This window comes from Heptranchias perlo, unplaced genomic scaffold (assembly GCF_035084215.1).
Source record: "Heptranchias perlo isolate sHepPer1 unplaced genomic scaffold, sHepPer1.hap1 HAP1_SCAFFOLD_1100, whole genome shotgun sequence".
Classification (NCBI taxonomy): Eukaryota; Metazoa; Chordata; class Chondrichthyes; order Hexanchiformes; family Hexanchidae; genus Heptranchias; species Heptranchias perlo.
Window position 1 is genome coordinate 5177 of NW_027138321.1, and position 27324 is coordinate 32500.

The 27324-nt window shown below is 53.5% G+C and overlaps 1 protein-coding gene across 1 annotated transcript in view; it reads right to left on the reverse strand.

Moving 5' to 3' along the window:
• Nucleotides 1-687: 687 nt before the first annotated feature.
• The window catches only part of LOC137307761 (rho GTPase-activating protein 15-like), a 50442-nt gene continuing 23805 nt past the window's right edge, over nt 688-27324 (reverse strand). Inside the window, exons 5-11 of the mRNA XM_067976907.1 lie at nt 20483-20557; nt 18036-18097; nt 16149-16236; nt 10566-10658; nt 4299-4397; nt 3333-3468; nt 688-1010 (exon numbers count right to left, since the gene is read on the reverse strand). Coding sequence (XP_067833008.1) covers nt 715-1010; nt 3333-3468; nt 4299-4397; nt 10566-10658; nt 16149-16236; nt 18036-18097; nt 20483-20557 — 849 coding nt within the window. The 3' untranslated portion in view covers nt 688-714. The remainder of the gene's footprint in view (nt 1011-3332; nt 3469-4298; nt 4398-10565; nt 10659-16148; nt 16237-18035; nt 18098-20482; nt 20558-27324) is intronic.

Below are 27324 nucleotides of genomic sequence, written 5' to 3' on the forward strand. Positions count from 1 at the left end.
GTAGCCCCCCGACACTGCTCCCAGCCCTCTGAGACTGATCGTAGCCCCCCCGACACTGCTCCCAGCCCAGGGACTGATCGTAGCCCCTCCGACACTGCTCCCAGCCCTCTGAGACTGATCGTAGCCCCCCCGACACTGCTCCCAGCCCAGAGACTGATCGTAGCCCCCCCGACACTGCTCCCAGCCCACTGAGACTGATCGTAGCCCCCCGACACTGCTCCCAGCCCACTGAGACTGATCGTAGCCCCCCCGACACTGCTCCCAGCCCAGAGACTGATCGTAGCCCCTCCGACACTGCTCACGGCCCACTGAGACTGATCGTAGCCCCCCCGACACTGCTCCCAGCCCACTGAGACTGATCGTAGCCCCCCGACACTGCTCCCCGCCCACTGAGACTGATCGTAGCCCCTCTGACACTGCTCCCAGCCCTCTGAGACTGACCATAGCCCCCCCGACACTGCTCCCAGCCCACTGAGACTGACCGTAGCCCCCCCGACACTGCTCCCGGCCCTCTGAGACTGATCATAGCCCCTCCGACACTGCTCCCAGCCCACTGAGGCTGATCGTAGCCCCCCCCGACACTGCTCCCAGCCCTCCGACACTGCTCCTAACCCACTGAGACTGATCATAGCCCCCCCACCCCGACACTGTCCATAACCCACGATGGCTAATCGTAGTGCTTCCAACACTCTCCCCAGCCCAGGGCGGGCCCTCTTAGTCCGTGTAGTAGCACTGTAAGCCTGCCGGGGATAGATAACACACGGCCGTAGAGACCCGCTGGGCCGATCCATCCTCGGTGGGGTGGGGAGTGAGGGGATTAGATAGCGTTCGTTCCTCATTAAACTGCGGTACGGCCCTTGGAACCCCCGGATGTGGGGGAGCCGTCTGCGGATTACCTTTGATCAGCCCCTTCTCCTGCAGGGTCTGGAGCGGCGGCCTCCTGGTGATGAATTTCCTGATCCTGTTCTTCACCCTCTTCCTCTCCGAGCTGTCCGAGTTCATCCGCCGCACTGGCAAAGGCAAACAAACAGAGTAGCTCGTCAAGCGGGGAGCCGGTGGGGGGGGGGCTGGGCCTCCGGGAGCGCTTCGCAGTGACACGCGGGGGTCAACGCGGCCGCCATTTTGCGCACAGTGAGATCCCGCCAACAGCAACGAGGTGAATGGTCAGCTTTTTGTTTTTTTAGTGATGTTGGTTGAGGGATAAATATCGGCCCCAGGACACCGGGGAGAACTCCCCCCCGCCTCTGCTCTTCTTCAAAATAGTGGCCGTGGGATCTTTTACATCCACCTGAGAGGGGCAGACGGGGCCTCGGTTTAATGTCTCATCCGAAAGACGGCACCTCCGACAGTGCGGCGCTCCCTCGGTACTGACCCTCCGACAGTGCGGCGCTCCCTCAGTGCTGACCCTCCGACAGTGCGGCGCTCCCTCAGTACTGACCCTCCGACAGTGCGGCGTTCCCTCAGTGCTGACCCTCCGACAGTGCGGCGTTCCCTCAGTGCTGACCCTCCGACAGTGCGGCGCTCCCTCAGTACTGACCCTCCGACAGTGCGGCGCTCCCCTCAGTACTGACCCTCAGACAGTGCGGCGCTCCCTCAGTACTGACCCTCCGACAGTGCGGCGCTCCCTCAGTACTGACCCTCCGACAGTGCGGCGCTCCCTCAGTACTGACCCTCCGACAGCGCGGCGCTCCCTCAGTACTGACCCTCCGACAGTGCGGCGCTCCCTCAGTCCTGACCCTCCGACAGCGCGGCTCTCCCTCAGTACTGACCCTCCGACAGCGCGGCTCTCCCTCAGTACTGACCCTCCGACAGTGCGGCGCTCCCTCAGTCCTGACCCTCCGACAGTGCGGCGCTCCCTCAGTCCTGACCCTCCGACAGTGCGGCGCTCCCTCAGTACTGACCCTCCGACAGCGCGGCGCTCCCTCAGTACTGACCCTCCGACAGTGCGGCGCTCCCTCAGTACTGACCCTCCGACAGCGCGGCGGTCCATCAGTACTGACCCTCCGACAGCGCGGCGCTCCCTCAGTACTGACCCTCCGACAGCGCGGCGCTCCCTCAGTACTGACCCTCCGACAGTGCGGCGCTCCCTCAGTCCTGACCCTCCGACAGCGCGGCTCTCCCTCAGTACTGACCCTCCGACAGCGCGGCTCTCCCTCAGTACTGACCCTCCGACAGTGCGGCGCTCCCTCAGTCCTGACCCTCCGACAGTGCGGCGCTCCCTCAGTACTGACCCTCCGACAGTGCGGCGCTCCCTCAGTACTGCCCCTCCGACAGTGCGGCGCTCCCTCAGTACTGACCCTCTAACGGTGCGGTGCTCTCGGAGGCTGATCGTAGCGCCCCCGGCCGTGACTCTGTGGGACTCCCTTCCCCAGAGAGCGGTGGAGGCAGGGTCATTGAATATTTTTAAGGGTGAGTTCGATAGATTCCTGATTAACAAGGGAGTCGAAGGTCATAGTGGGTCGACGGGAAAGTAGGGTTGAGGTCACAATCAGGTCAGCCGCGATCTTATCAAATGGCAGAGCAGGCCCGAGGGTACCGAGTTGGAGTGTGTTGCATGGAGCTGTGGTATCCAACCTACTCTTGAGCCACTTCACTGGTACCCAGGCCACGTGTAATTTTTGCGGCCTGGAAGGAACCGTATTTCACATGTGAGAGGTTGCAGCCCCTATTTTCCTATTTAAAAGGGCTGTTCCTCAATTTTTGCCTCCATTTTAATCCCACACTCCTGATATTCGGCCAGCCAGTACATGGAGGCACAGGCGAGACAGAGGAAGTCCTTATGCGTCTACTCCTGGGCCTGGCCAAGATGTGTGGGACGTGCAGAGAGGCTCGCTCTGGCTGCCTGCCTCTCATCTGTGGTCTTGTCTGCACCCTGCTGGCCTTGGAGAGGGACCATATGGTGTCCACTGCTACGCTTGAGGCAATCTGAGACCAATGGGTACCTCAGAACGTTAATTGTATAATTGACCACAATACTGAAATACTGATTTACTTAATGTTACACTTCTTCCAGTTTGATTGGAGTATCCCTCTACCAACATCATTGAAACAGATTATCTGGTCATTATCAGATTGCTGTTTGTGGGATCCTGCTGTGCGCAAATCGGCTGCCGCGTTTCCCTACATTACAACAGTGACCCCGCTTCGAAAGTAAAGTACTCCGTTGGCTGTAAAGCGCTTTGGGACGTCCCGAGGTGGTGAAAGGCACCGTGTAAATGCGAGTCTCACTCTGCGGGTGTTCGGGGTGGAGGCGCTACACCGATGTCGTCCGACAGGTGGGGACTCCCCCCGCTCCCCCCACCCCCCCGCCCCCAGGCGGCCGCACGACTCACGTGAGATTCTCCTGCCGTCCTTGGGCTTGTCTTTGGCTGGGGTCTCGTCCTCCTCTCCGCTGCAGTCCAGCAGCTCGGAGCTGGCGCTCCTCTGCAGCGCGTACACCAGCGGATAGTCCAGCGGGTTCTCCCGATCCTGTCCACGCCGGGGGGGGGGAAGGGAGCAAGGACAGGTTAGGCTGTTTGGGCCCGTCGAGGCCAGTCAAACCCTGCCCCCTCCCAATCGAGCCTCAGTCCCTCCCCGCTTTCACTGGAGTTTTTGCAAAACGTATCGGATCTGGGTACAAAAAAATTAGTTCTATTTTTTTCCCACCCCATTTTCGATGGAATCTCACAGCACAGAAGGAGGCCGTTCGGCCCATCGTGCCTGTGCCGGCTCTTTGAAAGAGTTAATCCTGCTCTCCCTCTGCTCTTTCCCCGTAGCCCTGCAAATTTTCCCTTTTCAATTATTTATCCAATTCCTTTTTGAAAGTTACTATTGAATCTGCTTCCACCGCCCTTTCAGGCAGCGCGTTCCAGATCATCACAACTCGCTGCGTAAAAAAACATTCTCCTCATCTCCCCCTCTGGTTCTTTTGCCAATTAGCTTAAATCTGTGTCCTCTGGTTACCGACACTCCTGCCACTGGAAACAGTTTCTCCCCATCGACTCGATCAAAACCCCCTCGTGATTTTGATCACCTCTATTAAATCTCCCCCTTAACCTTCTCTGCTCTAAGGAGAACAATCCCAGCTTCTCCAGTCTCTCCGCATAACTGAGGTCTCTCATCCCTGGTACCGTTCTGGTAAATCTCCTCCGCACCCTCTCTGAGGGCCTGGACATCCTTCCTAAAGTGCGGTGCCCAGAATTGGACACAATACTCCAGCCTAGGCCTGACCAGTGATTTATGAAGGGTTTATCATAACTCCTTTGCTTTTGTCCTCCATGCCTCTACTTACAGATTGATAAACAAAATGTACTACTTACCAAGGTCTCAATAACGTTCTTAATGGTCTTGTACCAGTCGCTAATGTAATCTTCGTTTTCAGCCTGGAGCAGGAACTCGTTCCCAGTAATGGTCCGGAGCTGTGCGTCGGGAACAAAGAATACATTTTAATTGCTTTTCCGGGGGCGGGGAGGAGGGGCGGGGGGGGGGGAAAGGAAAGCTTATGTTGGGCAAGGGAGCTCTTTTCCACTTCTCGTCACCCGGCGAAGGGCATCGAGGACACAGGTCGTGCTGAAAAGCTCTGCTTGTGCGCGCGTACGTGTGTTTGTGCGCGCGTAAGTGTGTTTGTGCACATGGAAGTGTGTCTATGTCTGTGTGTGTATGTGCACACTTGTGCGTGCGCGTAGGTGTGTGTTCATATGTGATTGTGCGTATGCACGTGTTGCTGTATGTGTTTGTGTGTCTATGTGCACGTCCACATGCGTACACGTGCGTGTGTTTGTGTGCATACACGTGCGTGTGTTTGTGTGCATACACTTGTGTGTGTATATGTGTGTGTATATGCGTGTGTGTGTGTCTATATGCGTGTGTGTGTATATGCGTGTGTGTGTGTCTATATGCGTGTGTGTGTGTCTATATGCGTGTGTGTGTGTCTATATACGTGTGTGTGTGTCTATATGCGTGTGTGTGTGTCTATATGCGTGTGTGTGTGTGTCTATATGTGTGTGTGTCTATATGCGTGTGTGTGTGTCTATATGCGTGTGTGTGTGTCTATATGCGTGTGTGTGTGTCTATATGCGTGTGTGTGTCTATATGCGTGTGTGTGTGTCTATATGCGTGTGTGTGTGTCTATATGCGTGTGTGTGTCTATATGCGTGTGTGTGTGTCTATATGCGTGTGTGTGTCTATATGCGCGTGTGTGTGTGTCTATATGCGTGTGTGTGTCTATATGCGTGTGTGTGTCTATATGCGTGTGTGTGTCTATATGCGTGTGTGTGTCTATATGCGTGTGTGTGTCTATATGCGCGTGTGTGTCTATATGCGCGTGTGTGTCTATATGTGCGTGTGTGTCTATATGCGTGTGTGTGTGTCTATATGCGTGTGTGTGTGTGTCTATATGCGTGTGTGTCTATATGCGTGTGTGTGTGTATGTGTCTATATGCGTGTGTGTATGTGTGTGTGTCTATATGCGTGCGTGTGTGTATGTGTGTGTCTATATGCGTGTGTGTGTGTGTGTCTATATGCGTGTGTGTGTGTATGTGTGTGTCTATATGCGTGCGTGTGTGTGTGTGTCTATATGCGTGCATGTGTGTCTATATGCGTGCGTGTGTATGTGCGTCTATATGCGTGCATGTGTGTATGTGTGTGTGTCTATATGCGTGCGTGTGTGTCTATATGTGTGTGTCTATGTGCGTGTGTGTCTATATGTGCGTGTGTGTCTATGTGCGTGCGTGTGTGTATGTGCGTGTGTCTATGTGCGTGTGTGTCTATATGCGTGCGTGTGTCTATGTGCGTGTGTGTCTATATGCGTGCGTGTGTCTATATGCGTGCGTGTGTCTATATGCGTGCGTGTGTCTATATGCGTGTGTGTGTATGTGTGTGTGTCTATATGCGTGCGTGTGTGTGTGTGTCTATATGCGTGCATGTGTGTCTATATGCGTGCGTGTGTATGTGCGTCTATATGCGTGCATGTGTGTATGTGTGTGTGTCTATATGCGTGCGTGTGTGTCTATATGTGTGTGTCTATGTGCGTGTGTGTCTATATGTGCGTGTGTGTCTATGTGCGTGCGTGTGTGTATGTGCGTGTGTCTATGTGCGTGTGTGTCTATATGCGTGCGTGTGTGTCTATGTGCGTGTGTGTCTATATGCGTGCGTGTGTCTATATGCGTGCGTGTGTCTATATGTGTGTGTGTCTATATGCGTGCGTGTGTGTGTGTGTGTCTATATGCGTGTGTGTGTGTCTATATGCGTGTGTGTGTGTCTATATGCGTGCGTGTGTCTATATGCATGTGTGTGTGTGTGTGTGTGTGTCTATATGCGTGCGTGTGCGTCTATATGCGTGCGTGTGTCTATATGCGTGCGTGTGTGTGTGTCTATATGCGTGCGTGTCTATATGCGTGCGTGTGTGTGTGTGTCTATATGCGTGTGTGTGTCTATATGCGTGCGTGTGTGTGTGTCTATATGCGTGCGTGTGTGTGTCTATATGCGTGCGTGTGTCTATATGCGTGCGTGTGTGTGTGTCTATATGCGTGTGTGTGTATGTGTCTATATGCGTGTGTGTATGTGTGTGTCTATATGCGTGCGTGTGTGTATGTGTGTGTCTATATGCGTGTGTGTGTGTATGTGTCTATATGTGTGTGTGTATGTGTGTGTCTATATGCGTGCGTGTGTGTATGTGTGTGTCTATATGCGTGCGTGTGTGTATGTGCGTCTATATGCGTGCGTGTGTGTATGTGCGTCTATATGCGTGCGTGTGTGTGTGTGTGCATGTGTGTCTATATGCGTGTCTATATGCGTGTGTGTCTATATGCGTGCATGTGTGTCTATATGCGTGTCTATATGCGTGTGTGTCTATATGCGTGCGTGTGTGTCTATATGCGTGCTTGTGTGTGTGTCTATATGCGTGTGTGTGTGTCTATATGCGTGCGTGTGTGTGTGTCTATATGCGTGCGTGCGTGTGTGTGTGTCTATATGTGTGTGTGTGTCTATATGCGTGTGTGTGTGTGTTTGTGTGTATGTGTGTCCATGTGCATGTCCACGTGCGTGTGTTTGTGTGCGTACACGTGTGCGCGCGCTTGTCTGTCTGCACAGGTTTGGGCTACTCTGTAACCTCCTCCCATGACCTACTGCCCACAATTAAGACCCACATGGTCGAAAACCACCAACTGGGCGAGGTACAGGAGAGCAGCCAGTGGAACGGTGGCGCAGCATGAGGCAGCCCCTTCAGGAGAGGAAGGCAGCAAGCTGAGGGGGGATTTCCGCACAGCGCACCGTTGGTCTTTGCCCAGGTAGCCGCTCAGCCTCGTGCCGCTGGATGCGATGGGAGAGTCTCCACCAGGGGGGGCTGTTCTCACGGTGCAAGTGAAGACTTGGACGGGAGCGTTGACTGTGGGGATCCCCGGGCTCAGATATTTGTAAAGAACAACTTGTAATTATCCAGCGCCTTTCACCACCTCAGGACGTCCCAAAGCGCTTTACAGACAATGAAGTACTTTTTTTTGAAGTGTGGTCACTGTTGTAGTGTAGGAAACACGGCAACCAATTTGGGCACAGCAAGATCCAACACACAGCAATGTGATAAATGACCAGATCATCTGTTTTTTTAGTGATGTTAGTTGAGGGATAAATATTGGCCCCAGGACACCGCGGAGAACTCCCCCCCTGCTCTTCTTCGAAATAGTGGCCGTGGGATCTTTTCACGTCAACCTGAGAGGGGCAGACGGGGCCTCGGTTTAACGTCTCATCCGAAAGACGGCACCTCCGACAGTGCGGCGCTCCCTCAGTACTGACCTTCTGACAGTGCGGCGTTCCCTCAGTACTGCCCCTCCGACAGTGCAGCGCTCCCTCAGTACTGACCCCCCGACAGTGCGGCGCTCCCTCAGTACTGCCCCTCCGACAGTGCGGCGCTCCCTCAGTACTGCCCCTCCGACAGTGCGGCGCTCCCTCAGTACTGCCCCTCCGACAGTGCGGCGCTCCCTCAGTACTGCCCCTCCGACAGTGCGGCGCTCCCTCAGTACTGCCCCTCCGACAGTGCGGCGCTCCCTCAGTACTGCCCCTCCGACAGTGCGGCGCTCCCTCAGTACTGCCCCTCCGACAGTGCTGCTCTCCCTCAGTACTGCCCCTCCGACAGTGCGGCGCTCCCTCAGTGCTGCCCCTCCGACAGTGCGGCGCTCCCTCAGTGCTGCCCCTCCGACAGTGCGGCGCTCCCTCAGTGCTGCCCCTCCGACAGTGCGGCGCTCCCTCAGTGCTGCCCCTCCGACAGTGCGGCGCTCCCTCAGTGCTGCCCCTCCGACAGTGCGGCGCTCCCTCAGTGCTGCCCCTCCGACAGTGCGGCGCTCCCTCAGTACTGCCCCTCCGACAGTGCGGCGCTCCCTCAGTACTGCCCCTCCGACAGTGCGGCGCTCCCTCAGTACTGCCCCTCCGACAGTGCGGCGCTCCCTCAGTACTGCCCCTCCGCGCTCCCTCAGTACTGCCCCTCCGACAGTGCGGCGCTCCCTCAGTACTGCCCCTCCGACAGTGCAGCACTCCCTCAGTACTGCACCGGGAGTGTCGGCCTGGATTATGGGGATCAAATCTCATGAGTGGGAGCTCGAACTCACGCACTTCTGGCTCAGAGGCGAGAGAGTGAGAGGGAGCTACCTGCTGAGCCACACGTTTTGATAAGGGTTATTATTGCTCAGCTAGGGTATAGATGGCCTGGGGAATCGAAGAGAGGGTCAGGGGGGTTAGAACCAATGCCGGTTCACCCCCCGTCTGAGAGCACAGAGGTGCCGGAAGCTGCAAACTGTACAAACCTGCAGCTCCAAACCTTCTCCTCCCCTCTGGCATTTAGGTTGGGGGCTGATACGAGAGGCTGCGATCTCCGTTCGGAGGGGCAGTACTGAGGGAGCGCCGCACTGTCGGAGGGGCAGTACTGAGGGAGCGCCGCACTGTCGGAGGGTCAGTACTGAGGGAGCGCCGCACTGTCGGAGGGGCAGTACTGAGGGAGCGCCGCACTGTCGGAGGGTCAGTACTGAGGGAGCGCCGCACTGTCGGAGGGTCAGTACTGAGGGAGCGCCGCACTGTCGGAGGGTCAGTACCGAGGGAGCGCCGCACTGTCGGAGGGTCAGTACCGAGGGAGCGCCGCACTGTCGGAGGGTCAGTACCGAGGGAGCGCCGCACTGTCGGAGGGTCAGTACCGAGGGAGCGCCGCACTGTCGGAGGGTCAGTACCGAGGGAGCGCCGCACTGTCGGAGGGTCAGTACCGAGGGAGCGCCGCACTGTCGGAGGGTCGGTACCGAGGGAGCGCCGCACTGTCGGAGGGGCGGTACCGAGGGAGCGCCGCACTGTCGGAGGGGCGGTACTGAGGGAGCGCCGCACTGTCGGAGGGGCGGTACTGAGGGAGCGCTGCACTGTCAGAGGGGCGGTACTGAGGGAGCGCCGCACTGTCGGACGGCCAGTACCCAACTGTTTCCGATCGCCAGCGAGCGAGAGGCTGTCATGGAGGGATTGCTTTCCCATCGTCCATCGTTAACCGCAGTGGTGAAATCCCTCCATTAAAATCCACGGGCTCTGTACTTTTAATAGAGGGCTTTCAACGCTGCTGTGCATGCTGGGATAGCCCAGCTGCCATGGCTGCCTCTTGTTTCCTATGCAGGGAGGGGAAACTCTTGCAAATCCCACGATCTGTGAAGAGGGAATGATACTTTTCTACGCATCAGCACCATGTCACGGTTACATGTCCAAACAAAACATACGAACATACGAATTAAGAGCAGGAGTAGGCCACTCGGCCCCTCGGGCCTCCTCTCCCATTTGATAAGATCATGGCTGATCTGATTGTGACCTCAACCCTACTTTCCCATCTACCTGCTATAACCTTTGACTCCCTTGTTAATCGGGAATCTATCTAACTCAGCCTTAAAAATATTCAATGACCCTGCCTCCACCGCTCTCTGGGGAAGGGAGTTCCACAGACTCACCACCCTCTGAGAGAAAAAATTTCTCCTCGTCCCAGTCTTAAATGGGAGACCCCTTATTTTTAAACTGTGTCCCCTAGTTCTAGTCTCTCCCACAAGGGGAAACATCCTCTCAGCATCTACCCCTTCAATTCCCCTCAGGATCTTATATGTTTCAATAAGATCGCCTCTCATTCTTCTAAACTCCAGTGTGTACAGGCCCAACCTTTCCTCATAAGATAACCCCCCCATCCCAGGAATCAGTCGAGTGAACCTTGCCTGGACCGCCTCCAAAGCAATTATGTCCTTTCTTAAATAAGGAGACCGAAACTGCACACAGTATTCCAGATGTGGTCTCGCCAATGCCCTGGACAACAGCAGCAAAACATCTCGACTTTTATATTCCGTTCCCCTTGCGATAAATGGCAAGTGAGTTATCGTGAAGTCAGGAACAACAGCTTGAATTCATGTACGGCGCCTTTGACGTGGCAAAACATCCCAAGGTGCTTCACGGAGGGGGGCGGGGGGGACGATTATCAGACAAAACCTGACAACCGAGCCACCTGAGGAGCCATTAGGGCAGGTGACCAAAAGCTTGGTCGAAGAGGCGGGGTTTTTGAGGGGGCGCGCCCCGTCGCTCGAGTGACGTACCCGGAAGACGTTCTTCTTGCTGGACATCTCCTTCGTCCACTCGAGCAGCGAGCCTCGTAGGTCCATGCTGCTCTCCGGCCGGTTCCCCAGTTTCTGTGGAGGGAAAATTGAAAAGGGGGAGTGGGTGCGGAAGGAAGCTCAGCCCTGTGACGGTGGAGTCATCGAGTTCACGAGATAGACAGGGACGGGGGAGGCCATTTTCGACTCGTCCTGGCTGTGGGGGGGGGCGCGGGGGGACACATCCCCAAGTCCCCTCCACCTCCGCACGCAACTGTTCCCGAAACCACTCTCGGCCAATACGTCAGCCACTAGGCACATGTGGGTAACTAGGGATCCAGATCTCTCCTAACTCAGACCCCTTGACCACTTGGTGGGGGATTGGTCTGGTGACTCTAGTCTGCACTGCCCCCAGCACCTGAATGCCTCTCTCGTTTCTCGACAACCAGGACGCAGTCCTCCAGGTGCGGTCTGACCAGAGCCCTGTATGGTTTGATCCTGGGCTTGTATTCCACTGTTCTGACCGGGTAAATGCAACATCCCCAGCGGCTTTGTTGACCGCTGCTCCGCATTGCCTGGACAAGTCCAGGAAAACTCCCGGTGTGTGGCCAGCGTGCTCGCACAGGGCTCCGTGCGCCAATCAAAACTTTCAGTTGTTGACAAGTGTACAGGCTGTTTGTCAAGGCTGAAACGTTTTAAAAACTCTCTGGTTAGTGCCAATTATACAGGTGGCATCAGTCTTACATGGAACGTACAGCACAGAAACAGGCCGTTCGGCCCAACTGGTCCGTGCCAGCGTTTATGCTCCACATGAGCCTCCTCCCTCCCTGCTTCATCTCACCCTATCACCATATCCTTCTATTCCTTTCTCCCTCATGTGTTTATCCAGCTTCCCCTTAAATCCATCTACGCTATTCGCCTCAACCAATCCTTGTGGTGGGAGGGGAGGAGAGCTCAGGTGGGGCGAAGTTTAGATTGATAAAGAGAAAAGACAAGGAAGTAGTACAGGAAAGTGATGGGGGGAATGATAAACAGAGTGTGTCGGGAAGGGACAGAGCGTACAAACATAAGAGTGCACGAGCAAATGGGGCCGGGGTAGGAAAGAATGGTAAAAAGACAAAATTAAAGGTTCTTTATCTGAATGCGCGCAGCATTCGTAATAAGATAGATGAATTGACGGCACAAATAGAAACAAATGGGGTATGATCTCGTGGCCATTACAGAGACGTGGTTGCAAAGTGACCAAGGTTGGGAGCTAAATATTCAGGGTTATTTAACATTTTGGAAGGCTAGGAAAAAAGGTAAAGGTGGTGGGGTAGCTCTGTTAATAAAGAATGAAATTGGTGTAATAGTGAGAAATGATCTCGGCTCAGAAGATCAAGATGTCGAATCAATTTGGGTGGAGGTAAGAAATAGCAAGGGAAAGAAATCACTGGTGGGAGTAGTATAGAGGCCCCCTAACAGTAGCTACACTGTAGGGCAAAATATTAATCAGGAAATAAGGGGGGCTTGTAAAAAAGGTAATGCAATAATCATGGGCGATTTTAACTTTCACATAGATTGGACAAATCAAATTGGCAAAAGTAGCTCTGAAGAGGAGTTCATGGAGTGTATTAGGGACTGTTTCTGAGACCAATACGTCGGGGAACCAACGAGGGAACAGGCCATTCTGGATCTGGTAATGGGTAACGAAACAGGATTAATTAATGATCTCAAAGTAAAGGATCCCTTGGGAAGCAGTGATCATAACATGATAGAATTTCACATCCAGTTTGAGAGCGAGGATCTTGGGTCTGAAACTACTGTATTAAACTTAAATAAGGGCAATTATAAAGGAATGAGGGTGGAATTGGCTAAAGTGGACTGGGTAAACAGATTAGATGGTATGATGGTGGATAAGCAGTGGCAAACATTTAAAAAGATATTTTATGACTCGCAACAAAAATATATCCCTGTGAGGAGGAAAGACTCCATAAAAACGGTGAACCAACCATGGCTAACTAAAGAAGTCAAGGATGGTATCAGGTTAAAAGAAAAAGCATACAACACGGCAAAGATTACTGGTAAGCCCGAAGATTGGGAAAACTTTAAAAACCAGCAAAGGATGACTGAAAGAATAATAAAGAGGGAGAAAATAAATTATGAGAGTAAACTAGCAAGAAATATAAAAACTGACAGTAAAAGCTTCGACAAGTATATAAAAAGGAAGAGGGTAGCTAAAGTAAACATTGGTCCCCGAGAGGATGAGACTGGGGAAATAATAATGGAAACAAGGAAAAGGCAGAGGAATTGAACAGATATTTTGTATCTGTCTTCACAGTAGAAGACACTAATAACATACCAATAATAGTAGAAAATCAAGAGGCAAAGGGGAGGGAGGAACTAAAAACAATCACGATCACTAGAGAAAAAATACTAGGTGAACTAATGGGTCCATAGGCTGACAAGTCCCCTGGACCTGATGGCTTGCATCCGAGGGTCTTAAAGGAAGTGGCTACAGAGATATTGGCATTGGTTGTAATCTTCCAGAATTCACTAGATTCTGGAAAGGTCCCAGCGGATTGGAAAACCGCACACGTTATTAAGGAAGTAGTAGCAGGACATTTGGAGACTCATAATACAATCAAGGAGAGTCAACGTGGTTTATGAAGGGGAAATCATGCCTGACAAATTTATTAGAGTTCTTTGAGGAAGTAACGGGCAGGGTGGATAAAGGGGAACCAATGGATGCAGTATATTTGGATTTCCAAAAGGCATTCGATAAGGTGCCACATAAAAGATTACCGCACAAGATAAGAGCTCACGGTGTTGGGGGTAATATACTGGCATGGATAGAGGATTGGCTAACTAACAGAAAACAAAGAGTCGGGATGAAAGGGTCATTTTCAAAATGGCAATCTGTAACTAGTGGGGTGCCGCAGGGCTCAGTGCTGGGGCCTCAACTATTTACAATATATATCAATGACTTGGATGAAGGATCAGAGTGTCTTGTGGCCAAATTTGCTGATGATACAAAGATAGGTGGAAAAGCAAGTTGCGATGAGGACACAAAGTGTCTGCAAAGGGATACTGACAGGTTAAGTAAATGGGCAAAAATTTGGCAGATGGAATATAATGTGGGAAAATGTGAAGTCATCCACTTTGGGAGGAAATATAAAAATGCTAAATATTATTTGAATGGAGAAATATTACAAAATGCTGCGGTACTGAGGGATCTGGGTGTCCTCGTGCATGAAACACAAAAAGTCAACATACAGGTGGCAGCAGGTAATCAGGAAGGCAAACGCAATATTGGCCTTTATTTCTAGGGGGATGGAGTACAAAAGCAGGGAAGTCATGCTACATCTGTACAGGGTGCTGGTGAGACCACACCTGGAGTACTGCGTACAGTTCTGGTGCCCTTATTTAAGGAAGGACATACTTCGATTGGAGGCAGTTCAGAGAAGGTTCACTTGGTTGATTCTGGGTATGGAAGGGTTGTCTTATGAGGAAAGATTGGACAGGTTGGGTCTATACTCATTGGAGTTTAGAAGAATGAGAGGAGATCTTATTGAAACATACAAGATTCTGAGGGGACTCGATAGGGCAGATGCTGAGAGGATGTTACCCCTCATGGGGGGAATCTAAAACTAGGGGGCATAGTCTGAGAATAAGGGGTCGCCCGTTTAAGACGGAAATGAGAAGGAATTTCTTCTCCCAGAGGGTCGTGAATCTTTGGAATTCTTTACCCCAAAAAGCTGTGGAGGCTGAGTCATTGAATACATTCAAGGCTGAGTTAGACAAATTTTTGATCAGCAAGGGAGTCAAAGGATATGGGGAAAGGGCAGGAAAGTGGAGTTGAGGTAAAAATCAGATCAGCCATGATCTCATTAAATGGCGGAGCAGGCTCGAGGGGCCGAATGGCCTACTCCTGCTCCTATCTCTTATGGTCTTATGGTAGCGAGTTCCACATTCTCACCATTCTCTCTGGGTAAAGAAGTTTCTCCTGAATTCTCGATTGGATTTATTAGTGACTATCTTATATTTATGACCTCCGAATTCTGGTCTCCCCCGCAAGTGGAAACATCTTCTCCACATCTACCCTATCGAACTCCTTCATAATTTTAAAGGCCTCTATCAGGTCACCCCTCAGCCTTCTCTTTTCTAGAGAAAAGAGCCCCAGCCTGTTCAGCCTTTCCTGATAGTTATAACCTCTCAGCTCTGGTATCATCCTTGTGAATCTTTGTTTGCACCTTCTCCAATGCCTCTATATCCTTTTTATAATATGGAGACCAGAACTGTGCACAGTGCTCCAAGTGTGGTCTAACCAAGGTATACGGAGACCAGAACTGCGCACAGTGCTCCAAGTGTGGTCCAACTAAGGTATATGGTGACCAGAACTGTACACAGTGCTCCAAGTGTGGTCTAACCAAGGTATACGGAGACCAGAACTGTGCACAGTGCTCCAAGTGTGGTCTAACCAAGGTATATGGAGACCAGAACTGCGCACAGTGCTCCGAGTGTGGTCCAACCAAGGTACACGGAGACCAGACCTGCGCACAGTGCTCCAAGTGTGGTCTAACCAAGGTATATGGTGACCAGAACTGTGCACAGTGCTCCAAGTGTGGTCTAACCAAGGTATACGGAGACCAGAACTGTGCACAGTGCTCCAAGTGTGGTCTAACCAAGGTATACGGAGACCAGAACTGTGCACAGTGCTCCAAGTGTGGTCTAACCAAGGTATATGGAGACCAGAACTGTGCCGAATGCTCCAAGTGTGGTCTAACCAAGGTATATGGAGACCAGAACTGTGCCGAGTGCTCCAAGTGTGGTCTAACCAAGGTATATGGAGACCAGAACTGTGCACAGTGCTCCAAGTGTGGTCTAACCAAGGTATATGGAGACCAGAACTGCGCACAGTGCCCCGAGTGTGGTCTTAGGCGGCTTGCCAAAAAGGCTCCCTTGTGCCAATGCTGAAAGTAAAATCTGAGGAGGGGAGCGGGGCATGTGTGAATAAGCAACTATAAGACAGTGCTATTTCCATCAGATACTCTGTTTACCCTCTGAGCAGATTAACCATGCCAAACCGTGCAAGTGTAGAACATGCAAGCGGTTTGGTTAAATGTGATTTTTCCTGTGGGTTACTGGTCTCAATTAGTTAAATATCTCCTGTGACAATATGGTAACCTGGAAAGCATCAAAATGCAGGGTAGCTTGCTAATATTGCCCCTGATTGAATTGCAATCGGTGCGCTGTGTGATCCCCCCACCCCTCGCTGTTTTGGTGCAAAGAATATTTGCGAGCTGTTTCCAGTGGCAGGAGGGTCGGTAACCAGAGGACACAGAATTAAAGTAATTGGCAAGAGAGCCAGAGGGGGAGATGAGGGGGGCAGGGGAGGAGTGGGGCACATTGGAGAGCTTTTTCAAAGAGCCGGCACAGGAACAATGGGCCGAACGGCCTTCTCTTGTGCTGTAGGATTCCATATTTTTAAAAGAACAGTATTTATACATCTGAAAATGGCACCTGGACTCGAACAGGTTAGACGATATCGGACTTTTTACTTCAATGGGACGCTACACATAGGCACCCGGACTCTGAGGTACTCACCTTGGTGCCAGCAGCCTGGGCTTTGGCCTCTTTGTAAAAAGCCAGGCTGTTCCCAGCCAGTACCACCCACGAGCTACTCCAGTTCTTCCTGAGGGAGGGAGACACACAACCGCAGGTTAGGGTGAAAGACACGGGCGTGCTCGTACTGCAGCTGTCCTAACAAGCCAACTCCCCGAGCCTCCGCTGATGGGTAGGTGGCAACGCCCAGAGTGGTCCCGAATCGAGAGAAAGAGAAAGAAAGAGAGGGAAAGAGAAAGAAAAAGAGAGGGAAAGAGAAAGAAAAAGAGAGGGAAAGAGAAAGAAAGAGAGGGAAAGGGAAAGAAAGAGAGGGAAAGGGACAGAAAGAGACAGAAAGAGACAGACTTGCATTTATCCAGCGCCTTTCACAACCTCAGGACATCCCAAAGCGCATTACAGCCAATGAAGGACTTTTACTGAAGTGTAGTCACTGTTGTAATGCAGCCAATTTGTGCACAGCAAGATCCCACAAACAGCAACGTGATGATGACCAGATAATCTGTTTTAGTGATGATGGTTGAGGGATAAATATTGGCCCCGGGACACCGGGGAGAAACTCCCCTGATCGACTTCAAAACCTTGACCTTGGGATCTTTTACGTCTACCCTAGAGGGCAGACGGGGCCTCGGTTTACGGTCTCATCCGAAAGACGGCACATCCAAAAGGGCAGCACTCCCTCAGTACTGACCCCTCCGACAATGTAGCGCTCCCTCAGTACTGACCCTCCGACAGTGCGGCGCTCCCTCAGTACCGACCCTCCGACAGTGCGGCGCTCCCTCAGTACCGACCCTCCGACAGTGCGGCGCTCCCTCAGTACCGACCCTCCGACAGTGTGGCGCTCCCTCAGTACTGACCCTCCGGCAGTGCGGCGCTCCCTCAGTACTGACCCTCCGACAGTGCAGCATTCCCTCAGTACTGACCCTCCGACAGTGCGGCGCTCCCTCAGTACTGACCCTCCGGCAATGCAGCACTCGCTCAGTACTGACCCTCCGGCAATGCGGCGCTCCCTCAGTACTGACCCTCCGGCAGTGCGGCGCTCCCTCAGTACTGACCCTCCGACAGTGCAGCATTCCCTCAGTACTGACCCTCCGACAGTGCGGCGCTCCCTCAGTACTGACCCTCCGGCAATGCAGCACTCGCTCAGTACTGACCCTCCGGCAATGCAGCACTCCCTCAGTACTGACCCTCCGACAGTGCAGCATTCCCTCAGTACTGACCCTCCGACAGTGCGGCGCTCCCTCAGTACTGACCCTCCGGCAATGCAGCACTCGCTCAGTACTGACCCTCCGGCAATGCAGCACTCCCTCAGTACTGACCCTCCGACAGTGCAGCGCTCCCTCAGTACTGACCCTCCGACAGTGCGGCGCTCCCTCAGTACTGACCCTCCGACAGTGCGGCGCTCCCTCAGTACTGACCCTCCGGCAATGCAGCACTCCCTCAGTACTGACCCTCCGACAGTGCGGCGCACCCTCAGTACTGACCCTCCGACAGTGCGGCGCTCCCTCAGTACTGACCCTCCAACAGTGCGGCGCTCCCTCAGTACTGACCCTCCGACAGTGCGGCGCTGTCTCAGTACTGACCCTCCGACAGTGCGGCGCTCCCTCAGTACTGACCCTCCAACAGTGCGGCGCTCCCTCAGTACTGACCCTCCGGCAGTGCGGCGCTGTCTCAGTACTGACCCTCCGGCAATATTTTAAATCGCTCCCATTTTAAAAATTTCGTAAAACCTGCCATATTCTTCTTCCGGGCAAGAGGGCGAGGTGGGAAAACACTAAAATTTTCCAGGGAGCTTGTCCCGGAGAAGTCGGGAGGCCTGGATACTCGCTAACATTCAGTCCCGGGTAACGCGGCAGCAAAGGCAACACCTACTTCAGCTTCCTCCCTCCTTCCGCGATCTTCGTCTTGTTCAGAGGGCCTGCCTTTTCCACCGCCTAGGTGACAAGAGAAGGGTCCGATTACACGGAGCATCCAGAACGGTTAACAGCCAACACATTCCCTTCAGGTGCTGACCCTCTCAACAGCAACATCAACTTGCATTTATATAGCCTCTTTAACAATAGTAATGGTTTACTCTGTATCTAACCCTGTACCTGCCCTGGGAGTGTTTGATGGGACAGTGTAGAGGGAGCTTTACTCTGTATCTAACCCTGTACCTGCCCTGGGAGTGTTTGATGGGACAGTGTAGAGGGAGCTTTACTCTGTATCTAACCCTGTACCTGCCCTGGGAGTGTTTGATGGGACAGTGTAGAGGGAGCTTTACTCTGTATCTAACCCTGTACCTGCCCTGGGAGTGTTTGATGGGACAGTGTAGAGGGAGCTTTACTCTGTATCTAACCCTGTACCTGCCCTGGGAGTGTTTGATGGGACAGTGCAGAGGGAGCTTTACTCTGTATCTAACCCTGTACCTGCCCTGGGAGTGTTTGATGGGACAGTGTAGAGGGAGCTTTACTCTGTATCTAACCCTGTACCTGCCCTGGGAGTGTTTGATGGGACAGTGTAGAGGGAGCTTTACTCTGTATCTAACCCTGTACCTGCCCTGGGAGTGTTTGATGGGACAGTGTAGAGGGAGCTTTACTCTGTATCTAACCCTGTACCTGCCCTGGGAGTGTTTGATGGGACAGTGTAGAGGGAGCTTTACTCTGTATCTAACCCTGTACCTGCCCTGGGAGTGTTTGATGGGACAGTGTAGAGGGAGCTTTACTCTGTATCTAACCCTGTACCTGCCCTGGGAGTGTTTGATGGGACAGTGTAGAGGGAGCTTTACTCTGTATCTAACCCTGTACCTGCCCTGGGAGTGTTTGATGGGACAGTGTAGAGGGAGCTTTACTCTGTATCTAACCCTGTACCTGCCCTGGGAGTTTTTGATGGGACAGTGTAGAGGGAGCTTTACTCTGTATCTAACCCTGTACCTGCCCCTGGGAGTGTTTGATGGGACAGTGTAGAGGGAGCTTTACTCTGTATCTAACCCTGTACCTGCCCTGGGAGTGTTTGATGGGACAGTGTTGAGGGAGCTTTACTCTGTATCTAACCCTGTACCTGCCCTGGGAGTGTTTGATGGGACAGTGTAGAGGGAGCTTTACTCTGTATCTAACCCTGTACCTGCCCTGGGAGTGTTTGACGGGACAGTGTAGAGGGAGCTTTACTCTGTATCTAACCCTGTACCTGCCCTGGGAGTGTTTGATGGGACAGTGTAGAGGGAGCTTTACTCTGTATCGAACCCTGTACCTGCCCTGGGAGTGTTTGATGGGACAGTGTAGAGGGAGCTTTACTCTGTATCTAACCCTGTACCTGCCCTGGGAGTGTTTGATGGGACAGTGTAGAGGGAGCTTTACTCTGTATCTAACCCTGTACCTGCCCTGGGAGTGTTTGATGGGACAGTGTAGAGGGAGCTTTACTCTGTATCCAACCCTGTACCTGCCCTGGGAGTGTTTGATGGGACAGTGTAGAGGGAGCTTTACTCTGTATCTAACCCTGTACCTGCCCTGGGAGTGTTTGACGGGACAGTGTAGAGGGAGCTTTACTCTGTATCTAACCCTGTACCTGCCCTGGGAGTGTTTGATGGGACAGTGTAGAGGGAGCTTTACTCTGTATCTAACCCTGTACCTGCCCTGGGAGTGTTTGATGGGACAGTGTAGAGGGAGCTTTACTCTGTATCTAACCCTGTACCTGCCCTGGGAGTGTTTGATGGGACAGTGTAGAGGGAGCTTTACTCTGTATCTAACCCTGTACCTGACCCTGGGAGTGTTTGATGGGACAGTGTAGAGGGAGCTTTACTCTGTATCTAACCCTGTACCTGACCCTGGGAGTGTTTGATGGGACAGTGTAGAGGGAGCTTTACCGTATCAATCCTCCATGGCAGACCCTGTAATCCGACAGCTGACCCAATAAGGAGTGCATTACTCTCGGGCATGGTTAACAATCGACCAGCCGCCCAGCTTCATCGACGGGGCCTGGACAGACACAGACGTCGCTGGGGGCCGTTCTCCCCACTTAGCTCCGGTTAACCGTGCAAGCCAACGTCCCAGTGGATAGGGTGGTCCCAGCCCCGGAGAAGCAGGAAGCTCATGGAAGCTACCATGCTGGTAGGCTCTGCAAAAGCTTTGGCGGGGTTGGGGGTCCCTCCGGTTTGGAACTTGCCACCCTGAGCTCGAGTTCTCCCAGCCGGGTACCGGGGCGTGACCCTGTTACCCCCACCCCGAATCGGGCAACCGAAGCCCCTCGTGGATTCTCCGGGTGGCTTGGCTGGGAGAGACGGTCACCGGTCAGATAGCCAGCTGTCCGCAACACACATTAAAGAGGAGGAAGAGGGTACTTACAGGTGAGGCTGCAGACGAGGTGTCGTTCATGCCAACGCAGAAGGAGTGTTGCGAAAGGTTTTTCCAATACGACACCTACGGGGGCAGGGGGAGAAAAAAATTCCAAATTTCAAAACAAACAAGGAATTGGACGTAGCTTGAAGAGGAGAAGTTTAGAGGGCTGCTGGGGTAAGAGCGGGGGGGAATTGGGCCGAACTGGATCGCTCTTCCAAAAAGCCGGCACGGGCACGATGGGCCGAATGGCATTCTTCCGTGCGGTATGATTCTATGACGAGATCCACAGGAGGAGGCCATTCAGCCCCCTCGAGCCTGTTACACAGGAATAAGAGGAGGCCATTCAGCCCCCTCGAGCCTGTTACACAGGAACAGGAGGAGGCCCATTCAGCCCCCTCGAGCCTGTTACACAGGAACAGGAGGAGGCCATTCAGCCCCCTCGAGCCTGTTACACAGGAACAGGAGGAGGCCATTCAGCCCCCCCGAGCCTGTTACACAGGAACAGGAGGAGGCCATTCAGCCCCTCGAGACTGTTCCGCCATTCGATGAGATCATGGTTGACCTGTATCCTTACTCCATTTACCCGTCTTGACTCTGTATCCCTTAATACCCTCGGCTGGCAAAAATCCATGGATTTCATGATTTAAAATTATTAATTGAGCGAGCGTCTACTGCTTTTTGCGGGAGAGAGTTCCACATTTCTACCACCCTTTGCGTGAAGAAGTGTTCCCTCACTTCTCTCCTGAATGGCCTGGCTCTGATTTTGATGTCACGTCCCCTTGTCCTCGATTCCCCCCACCAGCGGGAAAAGTTTCTCTCTATCGACCCTCCCGATTCCTTTCAAAATCCGAGAGACCTCAATCAAATCACCGCCCTTTAATCTCGTAATATTCCAGGGAACACGAGCCCGGCTTATGGAATACCTCCTCATAATCTAACCCTGGGAGCCCTGGTGTCATTCTGGTGAATCTACGCTGCATTCCTTCCAAGGCCAGTTTGTCCTTTCTAAGGTCGCGGTGCCCAGGACTGTGCACCGTGCTCCGGACGTGGTCTAACCAGGGCTTTGTACAGCTGCAGCAAAACTTCCTCCCCTTTTATACTCTAGCCCTCTAGATATAAAGGCTAATATACTCCATCAGCCTCTTTGATTCTCTTTTTGTCCCTGACCACTGCACCTCAGTGAATTTTGTGCACGGACCCCTGAATCCCTTTGGGCCGCCGCTGTTCCTGGCTTTCCACCGACCTTCCTCAAGAGGGTCACAGCGTGCGTTAAAAGATTCTTTGCAGATTGAACCGTCTCAGGAGGCCCCCCCGGCAAAGTCAACAGCTTAATCATTAAGGGCGGGGAGGCACGAACTGTTGTCCTGATACCGTGCTGGAATGTAAACAGCCCGACTGGTATTTCCCAACACAGGCTCACGTCAAGCGATCGGATTTTCAAAAAGAGAGGGGCAGAAAGATCGGATTGAGAGAGAGAGAGAGAGAACAAAAAAGGAGACAGAAGAAAAAAAAATGTAAATTTTTAAAAAGTTCTCCAACAATTTACTGCCTGCAGGAAAGATTCCCTAAAGCTTCAACTGTTCCCTCTCTGGGCTGGAGAGTTTGAGTGGCATAAATCTCCTCATCGTAAAAGGTGCTTACCCACTGTTGGCACACGTCACCTTCCTGCGGCGAGTTCAATTGGCAATCGACGCGCGCAGGCGGCAACTTCACGGAACCCGGGGGGGGGGGGGGGGGAGGTGGAGGGCGAGCTGCCGTTTCCGCGGGGGCTGGCGGCGGAGAGGCGCGAGCCGTCCAGCAGCTCGTGGCGATCCGCTTGCTCGCGGCGGGGGGGGGGTGTGTCCTCCTCGCCGCAAGTTGCTGGACGACTTTGGCGCCGACAGCGGCGGGCGCCGTTGAACCCGCCTTTAATTTGGCGGCAAAAAAAAAAAATCGGGGCCAGTGCGCCGGCCGACTGGGCAGATCCAAATGGGCAAGCTGCAACAATCCCGGGGAGTCCCTGGCACTTGCTACTGGGCAGTTTCATGGGTCACTCTTGCCGGTCCGGGCAGCTCGACGGCCTCTCAGCAGCGGAGAGGCCGAAAGAGGAGGATGCTTTACAAGAGAGGAAAAAAAATTACATGCTGAGAAAAATGGCGGGGGTGGGGGGGGGCGACACGTACATATTTAAACGACACAGAGCATAGGAACACAGGAACAGGAGTAGGCCATTCAGCCCCTCGTGCCTGCTCCGCCATTTGATAAGATCATGGCTGATCTGTGATCTAACTCCATATACCTGCCTTTGGCCCATATCCCTTAATACCTTTGGTTGCCAAAAAGCTATCTATCTCAGATTTAAATTTAGCAATCGAGCTCGCATCAATTGCCGTTTGCGGAAGAGAGTTCCAAACTTCTACCACCCTTTGTGTGTAGAAATGTTTTCTAATCTCGCTCCTGAAAGGTCTGGCTCTAATTTTTAGACTGTGCCCCCTACTCCTGGAATCCCCAACCAGCGGAAATAGTTTCTCTCTATCCGCCCTATCCGTTCCCCTTAATATCTTATAAACTTCGATCAGATCGCCCCTTAACCTTCGAAACTCCAGAGAATACAACCCCAATTTGTGTAATCTCTCCTCGTAACTTAACCCTTGAAGTCCAGGTATCATTCTAGTAAACCTACGCTGCACTCCCTCCAAGGCCAATATGTCCTTCCGAAGGTGCGGTGCCCAGAACTGCTCACAGTACTGCAGGTGCGGTCTAACCAGGGTTTTGTATAGCTGCAGCATAACTTCTGCCCCCTTGTACTCCAGTCCTCCAGATATAAAGGCCAGCATTCCATTAGCCTTCTTGATTATTTTCTGCACCTGTTCATGACTGAGCAGCAAATGAGGAAAAGGCTATTTGGCCTGATCAGCTCCACTGTACACGACCATTGGCAAGCACAGTCCAGTGCTGTTCACCCTACCTCTGAAAAGGAGATTGACGCATTAGAAAAGGTTTGAGAGCCAGGTGACCAGGCTTAAAGGAAGGACTCGAGAGACAACTTATTTCATCAGATAAAGAGACTGAGCGGAGGCATGAAAGAAGGAAGGAAAGAAAGAACTTGCATTTATACTGCGCTTTTCACAACCTCAGGACGTCCCAAAGCAATTTACAGCCAACGGAGTGCTTTTGAAGGGTCGTCACTATTGTAATGTCGGAAAGGCGACAGCCAATTTGCTCACAGCAAGCTCCCACAACCAGCATTACGATAATGACCAGATAATCTGTTTGTAGGTGTTGGTTAAAGGATAAATGGGCAGGGAACGGGACTAAGTGGACAGGTCTTTCAAAGGGCCAGCACAGGCACAATGGGCTGAATGGCCTCCTTCCGTGCTGTGTCATTCTATGATTCCGTGATAAATATTGGCCAGGACACTGAGGAGAACTCCCCTGCTGCTCTTCGAAATAGTGGCCCACCTGAGAGGGCAGACGGGGCCTCGGCTTGACGTCTCATCCGAAAGACGGCTCCTCCGGCAGTGCAGCGCTCCCTCAGTACTGCCCCTCCGACAATGCTATACTCCCAGTACTGATCCTCCGACAGTGCTATACTCCCAGTACTGACCCTCCGACAGTGCTGCGCTCCCTCAGTACTGCCCCCCTACAGTGCTGCACTCCCTCAGTACTGACCCTCTGACAGTGCAGCGCTCCCTCAGTACCGACCCTCCGACAGTGCAGCGCTCCCTCAGTACCGACCCTCCGACAGTGCAGCGCTCCCTCAGTACCGCCCCTCCGACAGTGCAGCGCTCCCTCAGTACCGACCCTCCGACAGTGCAGCGCTCCCTCAGTACCGACCCTCCGACAGTGCAGCGCTCCCTCAGTCCCGACCCTCCGACAGTGCAGCACTCCCTCAGTACCGACCCTCCGACAGTGCAGCGCTCCCTCAGTACCGCCCCTCCGACAGTGCAGCGCTCCCTCAGTACCGCCCCTCCGACAGTGCAGCGCTCCCTCAGTACCGACCCTCCGACAGTGCAGCGCTCCCTCAGTACCAATCCTCCGACAGTGCAGCGCTCCCTCAGTACCGACCCTCCGACAGTGCAGCGCTCCCTCAGTACTGGCCCTGGGGAGTGTGGGCCTGGGTTATGTGCTCCAGTCTCTGGGAGGGGGCTCGAACCCAGTGACTCAAGGGGCGAAAGCGAGGGCCAACACCGTGAGGGGGGCAAACGAAAAATCTTCTGCTCCCTACCCTGACTCGAGACCTGCCGATTCTGCATCCACGTGCTCCTCTACTCAACGTTGGGCAACCCACCCGCTGTTAGGATTAGCTGAGAGGTTCTTCGCCTGTTTGGTCGGCAACGGGCAATTCATCGAGTTGGAGTCTGCGGTCTCCCGTGCCTTTCCGACACCTTGCAAAGACCTGGTCGCCGATTTCTTTCCTCCGACAGAAAGGAGTTTCAGTCCCTTCCAGGCCAGCCCCGAACCCGACAGAGCCCGGAATCCTCGAGTCGTTCTGGGCCGCTCTTCGCTCGAGAGTCCTCCACCGATGGCCCCTTTTTTTTAAAAACCAAAACTGCACACGGTGTCCAAAGCGTGCCCTTACCGGCGAATTAAACGGGGATGAGGCCAAGCTGGTGTCGGTTTATAACCTAATTCTGAACTCGAACTGTCTCAATGGCGGCCCTTCGGCCAGCAGACAGTCGCGGTGCAATCACGCCCAGTCTTCTGCCCGTCTCGCCTCGGCCAGCGGCTAGCCGTCCGCGTCTTCTCCGCGCTGGCGACGTTGTGTCAGGCGTTTAAAAGGCCCGTTCGCTGTTCCTCACCGCCCCGTCCGGGGAGCTCGCCCAAGTCCCTTGGAGTAGCTCCGGCCTCCTGTGCTCTGGGAGGGGTACGCCAGATCCCGACTGAAGAGAGGAATTGCAGAGTCGGCTCCCGCCCCGCGGCAAACCTGGGAGCGCAGCCAAGACCAGCCAACTGCGGTTGGGAGCGCTCTCAGGGGGACTGGAGGGGAGCGGACCCTGCTCGTCGTCAGGTGGAGAGGGCCGTGGGGCTGAAGTGGGAGGCTGTCGCCAGCCAGTACCCGACAGGATGACTCAGGTTCAGTTACAACAGCTCTCGCATTCCAGCTTTATTGCTCTAATCTAAACCACTGAAGCTAGCCTGGGCTTGTAAACAAGATCTCTCTCACTGACTCACATGGAGCAATTTCTATAATGTCGTCTTTGGGAGTTGGGAGGGGGGAGAAATAGGGAAAACACACACACATGGTTCTCACTTTCGACCTTAAAGGGAGCCTCACCCTCCAGTTCCTTGAGCTGTTTCACCGCGGCCGGTGGGCATCCTCATTGAGCGGACGTCTTCGGTCCCCGCCACAAACCCCGCTCCCTCGCCACCGACTCCGTCCCTCTCCCCGGGCCACCGTCTGAGGCTGAGCCAGACCGTTCGCAACCTCGGCGTCCTGTTTGACCACCCCATCTACCTCCGTAACGTCGCCCGTCTCCGCCACCCCCGCCTCAGCCCATCCGCTGCTGAAACCCTCGTCCGTGCCCTTTGTTTACCTCCAGACTCGACTATTCCAACGCTCTCCCGGCCGGCCCCCCATCTTCCGCCCTCCGTAAACTTCGGCTCATCCAAAACTCTGCTTGCCCCCCGGTATCCTAACTCGCTCCGAGTCCCGTTCGCCCATCACCCCCACCTGTGCTCGCTGACCCGCATCGGCTCCCGGCCCGGCGACGCCTCGATTTTAAAATTCCCATCCTCGTTCTCAAATCCCTCCATGGGCCGCCCCCATCTCAATGATTTCCACTGGACGACACGGGCCTGGTTCTTTACGCTCTCCGATCCCGGGAGACGGGCTGGGTCCTGAGCTGATAGGGCAGGAAACAGCCTCTCCCTCCGCACAGCATCCCAGCTCCGGAACCCGAGTGCGCGCCTGCGATTTTTTTTTTTAAAAATGCTCACTCTCGGGACGGCCAGGCCCGCGGCGTTTATCGCCCGCCCCTGGTGCGGCCGATTGTCCTTCCAGGCCGCGGCGGAGGGCAGTTGAGAGTCAGCCACGCCGGTGTGGGACTGGAGTCACGTGCAGGCCCAGACCGGGTAAAGACGGCAGGTTTGCTTCCCCGCAAAGGGACATTAGTGAAGGCCGTTGAGTTCTCACTGCAATCCGACAGCTTCACGGTCATTTTCTCTGACACTGAACTAAAATTCTCAAAACTGCCACGGTGGGATTGGAACTTATGTCCTCTGCGTTATCAGTCCAGGCCTCTGGATTACCAGTGTGGTAGTAGGTACAGGACAGGAGGAGGCCATTCGGCCCTTCGTGCCTGTGCCGGCTCTTTCCTGCCCTGTGATTTTTTTTTTCTCCTCTTCGCGTATTTATCCAATTCCGTTCTGAAAGTTACGATCGAATCTGCTTCCACCGCCCTTTCACGTAAAGGGTGGCACAACCGCTCCGCTACCGCACCCATCGTGCGTTTAAGTTAAAAAAATAAAAGGAGTTTTTCTTTAGACGAGGCAGCGAGCAGGCCGAGTCGCTGAGGCCCAGAGACGTGAGGGAGGAGTTGAATTGAGCACAGGAATGCATATTTGAAATGTTACTCCAAACAGCGTTAATTACTGCCCGACAGACTCACAGCCCTCCTACCCGGGCCATGCACTGAAATTAAAAGCCTGCATTAAGTGACGCCACAATTCCTGGCCAGAGCGGTAATGGTGGGGGCAGTCAACCCCCCCCCCCCCGCCCCCGGTCAATCGCGCCTGGAGACCGCACTGCTGTAAGTGACTGGGATTGATTTCGTACAGTTTTGGTCTCCTGATCTAAGGAAGGATACACTTGCCTTAGAGGCGGTGCAACGAAGGTTCACTAGATTAATCCCTGGGATGAGAGGGTT